Source organism: Alligator sinensis, unplaced genomic scaffold, assembly GCF_000455745.1.
Source record: "Alligator sinensis unplaced genomic scaffold, ASM45574v1 scaffold391_1, whole genome shotgun sequence".
Lineage (NCBI taxonomy): Eukaryota > Metazoa > Chordata > Crocodylia > Alligatoridae > Alligator > Alligator sinensis.
The window spans coordinates 1,073,118-1,082,665 of NW_005841889.1; the positions used below are offsets into that span (position 1 = coordinate 1,073,118).

Here is a 9,548-nt window from a genome sequence, read left to right on the forward strand (position 1 = left end):
AGGAGGAAAGAGTGATATAAATGAAGGATTATGAGAGAATTTAAAGAATCCCGCTCATACATATCCACATGGACTCAAGTTGTCCAGCTTGTGATGACTCAGAGGCAGAGTACATTTTTAAGATACTGCCATTTTATGTTCCAAAATGAAGACCCAATAAATTCCTGTTTGTTCAGTTTCCAGCCTCCTTACTGCATTGGAGTCTTAAACCAGTTCTGGTGTGATCCCAGCTGATTTTGAGATCCCAGCCTGTTTTTGGTCTTAGCCCTGGGACCCCACCAATGTCTGGAACCAGCTTCAGTGGGATCCCAGGGCCGAGACCAAAACGGTTCAGGACTCCAGTGGAGTACTACATTCTGTGTTTAAATCGCAGTAAGCATTACCATGCAACTGGTCAAAAACTCTCTAAGTCATATTATTATAGGTTGCTTACAGATGTTAATAAACAACACCCCCCACCACTTTACTGGAAGAAGCAGTGCATTACTTCAGGCTGGCTCTGCAGCATCTGTAAAGATCGAGTGCTTCAGTGGGGCTTTTTGGCCCTTTTAGCAGCAGCTGATTCAGTCAGCTATTAGAAAAAAGTGCCATAAAAGCCCTATTAAAGTGCCGGATCTTTACAGACACCAAGCAAGCTGGGCTGAAGTAATGTGCTGCCTTTTCTGTTTGGCAAAGGAACATGCTGAGTTTAAAGTAAAGTGTTATTTTGTGGTGGTTGGGTTGTGGGGGACATCTGCAAGCACCCATAATGTTTACTATAATTTAAATACTACATATGCTAAGTGTAACATGAAACAATAATCAGACAAGGCCATATGTCACAGATCACTTAGCAATACTCCACATGATGTAGCTATACTAGCATGGGTTTGTAGTACATACCCAGTTTCTGTGACAAAAATATTAATTGTTTTACTGAAAAAGGAGAAAGCTAATAATAGCCTAACATTTCACATATGCCACCATGAAAGACTCCTCACTTTGTTCTCTCAAATAGATACAGATTAGTTTGAAGAAAAAGTATTTTTTTGAGCAAAGTCTGAAAGACTATTATCATTTCTGGCCACTCCCAATTCAGAGCTCTGATGGGCACAATTCAAAATGATGATTTTTGCAATGATGACACAAAGCCTAGCATTTTCAACACCCCTAGGTAGTAGTACCCTAGTGAAGAAATGTTTCAAATTACTAATTATGTGCCTCTTATCATAGGCCTGAAAAGTCCCATTACATGATAAAAATCAAGAAAGCAATATGCAAAAGCATGAAAATGAAAACCCCAGCTTGGTTGCAAAGAGTGAGTATATTGATGGTAATGCTGGATCACCAGAGCTATATGAAACCCTGCCCTAATAAGCCTACCTCTTTTAAGTCTCAGGCAAAGGGGGAAAAAAGGTAGGAAACTGCATATTTTTAAACATTTTCTCTATTCTTCTCCTAGTCCCTCCCTCCAGCATTCCTTATATTGGTTCCAGCTGGAACTCCAGTTTGTCTCTGTTCTTCCATTCTTCAAGAACAAGGATAGTTTCCAGCAATGGCATAGGTCCTGAGCATACCATGGAGAAGTGGTTTCTCTTCACATTTGAATAATGGAAAGCAGTCCTAATACAAGCAGTGTCCGAACAAAAATTTAAAATTTACACTTTATAAAATAAGAAAAACATTCTTCAGTTAACAGTCCAACTTTTTTACTTTTGGTCTGAAAACTAAGAAGCTCTTTCTATTGCAGCCAACCAAACAAAGTGCTGCTAGCCAGGCTTAGAAGGCTTGGCATCCAAGAAACTGCAGGCAAAGTATTATACTTATGTGCTTTAAACATTTTGAGTACCATTTTTCATCATAAAAAACTGACAAAGGCATGGATTGGCCAAATTTCACTATCAGGTAAATCTGTGCTCTCTCTTCAAATGAAAACTCTGAGGTACAACTGCTTTTTATCTTTTTACACATACAGAAAAAGGCCACTTTTGTCCCTCCACATGCCTGCTGTAGGTAAGTTCTTAGTAGACCTACTCCAATTTCTCTCTAGTTATCTTTGGCCCGAAGGGGCCATTGTTATGACTAAGGATCACTGGAGTGCAAGAAGTAGTATAGGGTGAGCAGGGCACTGGTCTCAGACACCAATTTACAGAGGGAATCTACACCATGGCTTTCTAGCATCCCCTACCCTGAGCAATAAAGGATTGCTATAATTATACCTCTGGGTGGGAGACTGTATACCCATCTTCCCAAACTATCCTTTCTTGCACTGACAGTTAACAGCTAATACCTAAACCAGTTCATCTTCAAAAATTAAACTGGACTCTCTCTCTTACTTTTTAATCCATCCCTAATTAAATGAAGCATTGCAACTAGTTTCTTATGATCAGGCACATAAAGCAATATGTAGGTAGAGCTTTAGGTACAACCTGAGCACCTCTAGTGACCAATGCAGGGGAAGCATATTAGCGGGACCAAGACACTGGCTCTGAGACTTACACAAAGCTTTTGTGCTGGGGCACACAGAAAGTCCTTGACAACTGCTGTTTCACCAGGGTTTTTTCACACAGCTCTAAGCATGGCTCTGCGGCAGCAGCGGGAGGTTTTGGAGGCAGAGGCAGTCACCACTAGTCAAATTGCTGACACGGTAATACGCGATTTGACTATACACGATTTTCACCTAAGCGCTGACTTCAGAACCTAACCCCTGCGTAAGACGCGATTGACCTGTATATACTGCATTTACTTCGTATATACTAAGAACATAAGAATTGTCATTTATTGGGTCAGACCACAGGTCCATCTTGCTTAGTACCCTGTCACACAGCAGCAGAGGGTAGATGCTGAAAGGGAGAGTGAACTGGGTATCATGAGGGATTTTTGTACTGCTCCTGTCTCACTTGCAACCTCTAACTTCTAAGGTCTAGAAAGTTCTAATTCAAACGCTGCATTCATAACTCCCTATTCAATAGTTACTAATGTCCCTTTCCTTCAAGAATGTGTCCAATCCCTTTTTGAATCTGGCTAAACCATCAGCTTCCACAGCATCTGGTGGCAATGAGTTCAGCACTTCAGTGATGAACTGTGTGAAAAAGAACTTCCTTTCATTAGTTTTTAAACTTACTACCTACTAAACTGACTACCTATTTACTATCTGATGGCTAGAAAATGGCATTTAGAGGTTTGCTTTTGGGAACTGGCTTGTAGATAAAAGTAGATACGCAGTAGAACAATGGTCCAGGGCAATGGCAAGGGTTAACTGATTTCTAGAAGACTGTTTGTGATAGTGTCCTTCAAGGTCCACTGTGTCTGACACAGGCAAGCAGGAAGCAGACACACAGGTTAGGAAATTGAACACATGTATCACACTGTTCCATAACAGAGATAAGGGTCTCTGCCATGTTGGCTGGGTCACAGTGCCCAGCTGCAGAGCCCTTGGGATTTCCAGTTTTGGTAGATGGACCAAATTAGGAGAAACTGGTAAAGCCCAAATTAGGATGTGCGCATGTGATAAGTTTGTGAAACAAAGGAATATGCTGACAGGACGGAATGTGGACACTATGACAACCACAGGGAAACTGATCAGCAATGCCCAAAGATGAAGAGTCATCAGAAGAGGCAAACAGTAAAAAAGGAGGGATTTCAGAGCAGTAAAAGGTCCCTGAGAGTGAAACCCAGGGCCACCATGGACTGAGGGCACACCACCAGCTTCCCTCACCCACCCTGCCAGTTGGGGGGCGGGGCGGGGAATGGATCTCAGCCTCCAATCTCTGGGCTGCTGACATCCAATATGCAAGAGAGAACCTCAGAGCGAAGCTTGCCTACTGGCCAGACATACCGTGACCTTTTAAGCCCTGGTAGATACAGAATTGTTTACATTATTCTTATCTGCTATCACTGTTGTGACAGGGGGCCAACTAAAGGCCAGGTCTCAGCATTGGCCCACCCACCTGTCTGTATGGGGCAGTTCACCCGTCCCACCTGCCATGACTTGCTGTTTTATCAAACTGGTGTAGAATGTGGGAGACTGCCTATTTTTAATGCCTCAATGCCAGAAAGCACTATGCATGACTCTGACATTCCCTTACCATGTCCCATGCCTTGCAGATGGGATCCAGTTTATTATTATAGCTCTGGCTTGAGGCCAGGCCAAACTCCATTGTTGGGTCTCTCACATAGTACCCTATTTGGGACTCATACAGCCTCCCCCCACCCCACTGGAGCCTATTCCACTCTGTCTTCTCTCACTGGGCCTTTTGCACGCTGCCCCTCACTGGGCTACACCCAACCTGCCCTGCTCCCTCGAGCAACCATGTAGGCCATTAGGCTTGACTACTTTCATTCCTTGACTGGCTAGCACACAGCCTCTTGGGACTTCCACAGCTCTCATCTAGATGGTGACCAGCCAATTCACCAAACACTGGGCTGACTCTGCCGCTATCCCCTCACCAGGAAACTGTGGTACCCAAAAGTGCCCTGCCACAACTGTGTATCAATAAAATTTGCCTATTATCAAATGGAGAGGTTGTGGTCAGTCTGAGGGTTTGGGTCTGCCCAGAACAAGGTATCTGGGTCATAAACCCAGTGCCACTACTACCTACCTACTTCCTCCTGCTTATCCATTATATGCGATGCTTTCCACTCATCTCTACTTATCTAGAGGAGAAGTACTGAACTTTAAGCTAATCTTTCCAGTTTTTCTCCTCTCAAATCATGAAAGAAATGGGGACCAGAGTGTAAAACATAAAATTTATTCAACAACAGCATTTTGAACCGGATTTTGTTGAAAGAAAGGAAAAGAGAATAAACAGCAGTTTTATCCAAGTTTAGAGCAACAAACATGAGAATCAGAGTTGACCTCCAAGACATCATTTACAGAGAGGTTTCCCAAAAAACTGTCAGAAATTCAAAGAGGAAATGTTAATGGAAATGTCAAACAAGACTAGTTATTACTTAAAGTGTATGAAAGAAAGCAAGAAATGCACAAGAACCAAAAAGGCACAAACTTAAATTCTACCTTTTCAAAAAATGTTTTGAATAAGGGGACTGTAAGAATAAGTATTTTTGCCTTATGGTTCAGTGAAAAGAGGATGAAGGAGAGTGTGGATTAACCCATGCTTTTAAGTACTACTTAGAAATAATTCTGCCTCAAACAAACAAACAAACAAACAAACAGGAAATATTAAATAAGTGAATTCCCTCCAGGACAACATTTCCAAATGGGGTTTTGTTTCTCCATAGTAACTGTAGTTCATATTTGTTTTCCATTATTTGATCCAACACCACAACTAAGGAATAACAAAGGAAAGACTTAAGTAAATCTAAGACTGAAATAAAATTGCATTTGTAATTATTTCTTTTTCAGGAAGATTTTCTGTTGATTTGAATTTAAATTTGCTGGAGGTGTTGCATTCTGGCAAAGTTTAAACCTTTTTTTTTCTTTAAAGAAAAAGTGAGTTTGAGCTCACCTGATGGGGTTCTCTCAGCTTGCCCTGTTCTTATGAGGGTTGAAAAACAGTTAAAACAATAAATAATTTTTGCTGATTATGACCTGTAATTTTCTATTATTCATAATCAATATATAGCACTAAATATTTGCACTAAATTAAGACTATGTTACATCTCCAGGTACATGAACAATATATGTAATAGTTTGTTATTCCTAATTAGGCACATGAGGAAAAGAAAAAAGAAAAGATAAAAAGAAATCTTGAGAGAACTACTGAAATCAAAGATCATATGCAACTTACCAAAAATATATTCTAAAAACAGTATGCTGTTTCTCTCCAAAACAGAAAATCTGCATTGAATTTAACTGTTCCCAAAGCTTTAAACTAAAAATTATACAACAATAAGGTAAAAAGTCACCAAATTCCATCAGGACAATAAGTTTGTCTTGTTTTAAATGTTAATTTGTGCAGCATTTCAATATTTTTCTCTGTAAAGCATTACAGTAGTCATATGGTCATTGGCCTAATTTTCACAATAGACATATTAATGATTCCTGGAAGACTGTAATTTGATATAGTTTCATTTACCTATTTTGAAAAGCATTTGGAAACAACAATGATTACTCAGAGTTGGTAATCTATACTCCACTTTCTGACAAACGAACTACACATCTGATGGTCATAAAGACAATGATGGCACTACATATTAGGCTTTGACTTCTAATTGCTAAGTTATTTGAAAATGTAAATACCTCCTAAGTGCTTTACCTGGAATTAGTTAATTCAAACCATACGGAAGTCAAAATCTGTGCAGAGGCACATTCAGATAATGGAAATCAAGTTCACAACTAACATTGTTAACCACAAAAAGAGCTTTGATTCTAATTCCTCATTTTGTGCTGTGAGCATATAGGAAACATTTTCTCATGTGGACTTACAGTGCTGTCAATATATGCTTCAGTCCATACCACATCATGCTCCTGGTCAATCACCTTTGGTCGGCTAAGAACATGGAGATATTCCATGACATTTTCCTGCACATCAGCTAAGGTAGAGATCTGAGTAAAAAACCCTGTGAAAACCAATAAATAAATAAATAAATAAAGTTATAAAACAGGTGGAATAAATTAAGGCAGATTGTAACAATGAATAAAATGCATGATGCATGTTATGTATGCAACATTTTCTATTTATCTATCTCCAAAGGAGAAATGCAGAGAGACAGTGTCAGATGAGAAACAGCCTCGACCAGTATTAATTTGTGAAAGCAAAAGTCTGTGAAACTGTGTGTTAGTCCTGAAAGGCTCAATGCCTGAGACTGTTACACACCATTGCACAGCCTGTCCTAAATGTTCAGTTCCAAGACAGCTTTGCTATTTCATAGTAAAGTAGAAGCTCAGGGATATTTTCATATGGTAGCTGCTTTATAATAATTAGAGCTGTATTAACTTTTCTAATACCCCAAATCATAACCCCTCCGATTCCTCTCCTCCCCGCCCCCACCCTGACATGCACACCTTACCTAGTTCAGGTATCATTACAGACTTGAATATGGGTTAAACTGAGAAAATATAGCAATGGTACATCATTCCAGATCTGTGCACTGCAGATGTAAAAATGATTTGGACTCTGATTAATTGCAATGGGAGGTAGGCACCTAAATGCCATTGTACATCTGGGCTTTAATCTTTTGATGCTTAAGTCCTCCAGATGCCTAATGAGGTAATAGGACTTCCCAATCTCACATGGGTATTGTGAGGATAAATAGAGCAAAGAGCATGAAGCACTCAAATACTGTAATAAGGGTGCCATAAAAGTACCATAGATGGATACTCAGAGGAAATCATTAACTCAAGCTATTTCACTCACCCAAAACAAGAAGTTTCAGTTAATTGATGACCTTCAAAACCAGAAAACTTTACTTTTAGACCTAAAATACTGAACTGTGGTTGCTACTGAATGGGCAACCAGAAGTTACACTTCAGGGAAGTAGAGGAGCTGCTCTAATTAAAAGCAATTCACCGATAAATCAATCAATAAATAAAGGATCAGGAACTAGCTGCAGCCACAGCCCTGCTTCCCCTCTACATTCACAAACAGTGAGAGAAGAAACTGCACTCTGAAGGAGCCAGGTAGCTCACCAAGCTTCCTCTTACAAGCAGGTAGCTTTAATAAGTGTTCTCTTCTTTTTCAGCATATTTGTTCCACAACACCTCAGTTTACTAAGGCCTTAATGATATTACCATGACCTAGCCCAAAGTGAGGGCTGAATTCCAGCCATCTTTGTCACCATGCAGCATCAAAAGGAAAAGAAAAACAGAACAAAGGAAGATACTCCTGACTAGACAAACAGCTTGGTTACTTTTCATTATAGGCCCAAACAGTGGAAGGATACTATGGACTCTCAGTAACGTGATACTGAAAAACACACTTCAGAGAAGACACACATAGGCATGTAATCAGGTCTAAAGCCTGTTTTGTTTGGTGCATATATTCAGTGCTCAATTGAAAAGGCAGAGTTAAGTTAATCTGATCACTTTCACTTTGGAGTCTCATTCTTCCAGCATTAATTATCCATTTCATTGTATTTTTAGTTTATTTTAAATTTTATTTTTATTTACTAACCATGGTGTTCTGTACATATAGTAACATACTGATAGGTATTCTCAACCTTAAGCAACACTTTAAAAAATGTTTTTTGGCTGGGGCTTTCAAAGCTTTGTCATCACTGAAGTGCAATGATTGATATAACTTTAATTGGCAAACGTGTATTTGGGAAATCTACATTTCATACATATGATGGGTATAAAGAAAACTATAGTGTGCTTTCATGAATTATTGGCCTAGAGTGTCACTGGGAAATAGTAGTATGCATTAACCTTTCCTCAAACACCAACCTCTTCGTTTTTATGACTTGTTGGATCTCCCCAGTTAAAAACGTGGGTCTTCCTTCCATCAGGGACTCAAGAACTTTGCACGTTTCATGTTACAGGTAGCAGCATAACTTTTCAAAGGTAATTTTGAGGACCTCAATTTTGGCATTCCCTCCTTGAGATACCTTAAAAGAGCTGATTTGCAGAAGGCAAGCACCTCTAAAATGTTGAAGTAATTGAATTTTGGTGCTCTGTATTATATATTGCATCTTTTACTTGAGAAAATTACTATTTATATTTCTCTTACAGAAGTGCCTAGAATTCCAAGTCAGAGAACTGTAGAGGAGCCAGGCAATGTATAGACTAAGCATACACATGGATAGTCCCTGCACCCACAGAGGTCACAATTTAAGAGGAAATTACAGATGGGAGAACCTTGCACAATTACTAAAATTAGGAGCAGATTGCTAACTTTACCTTTTATTTTATGCATCCAGAACTTCAGAGAGTCCAGAGAAGAACCACTCATATGATTACAGGCCTGAAGAGCAAATCATACAAGGAAAGGCTCCAACTAACCCAGGTGGTGTCTAGTCCCACCAGGGGTAGCGCCTTGCTTGACCTGGTCTTAGCAACAGGGGATGATCTCATGGGGAACATGTGAGTTCATGGTAGCCTGGGAGATAGTGACCATCACTTGGTTGAGTTCACTATCCAGCGAAGGGTGGGTAAAGTAACTAGTGGGGCTAAGGTGCTGGACTTCAGAAGGGCCAACTTTAGCAAGCTTAGAAGACTAGTTAGTGAGGGGATACACTCAAGAACATAGAGCTTATGGGGGTCCAGGAGGGTTGGAGGTATCTCAAGGGAGTGATCCTTGGGGCTCAAAAGGAGTCTATCCCATTATGTAGGAAGGGAGGTAAGGGGGCAAAAAAGCCCCCTTGGCTGAACAGGGAACTCCAGGAGAGTCTGAGGGCAAAGAAAGAGATGTATAGGCAATGGGAGCAGGGAGCAGCCACCAAGGAGGAATATATCTCCCTGGTGCACTATTACAGGGAATCAGTTAGACAGGCCAAGGTAGGGCTTGAGCTCAGGCTGGCTTCAACAATCAAGGACAATAAAAAGTCCTTCTTCAGGTATATAGTGGGCAAAAGGAAAGCTCAGAGCAACACAGGGCCCCTGCAGGACAAATCAGGATAGTTGGTGGTTGACACAGGGAAAAAAGCAGAGCTCTTCAATGAGTTCTTCG

At 40.3% G+C, this 9,548-nt stretch overlaps 1 protein-coding gene across 1 annotated transcript in view; it reads right to left on the reverse strand.

Moving 5' to 3' along the window:
- Positions 1 to 9,548, reverse strand: part of CACNA2D3 (calcium voltage-gated channel auxiliary subunit alpha2delta 3) — an 889,480-nt gene that overhangs the window by 256,449 nt on the left and 623,483 nt on the right. The window contains exon 13 of the mRNA XM_025197140.1: positions 6,368 to 6,501. Coding sequence (XP_025052925.1) covers positions 6,368 to 6,501 — 134 coding nt within the window. The remainder of the gene's footprint in view (positions 1 to 6,367; positions 6,502 to 9,548) is intronic.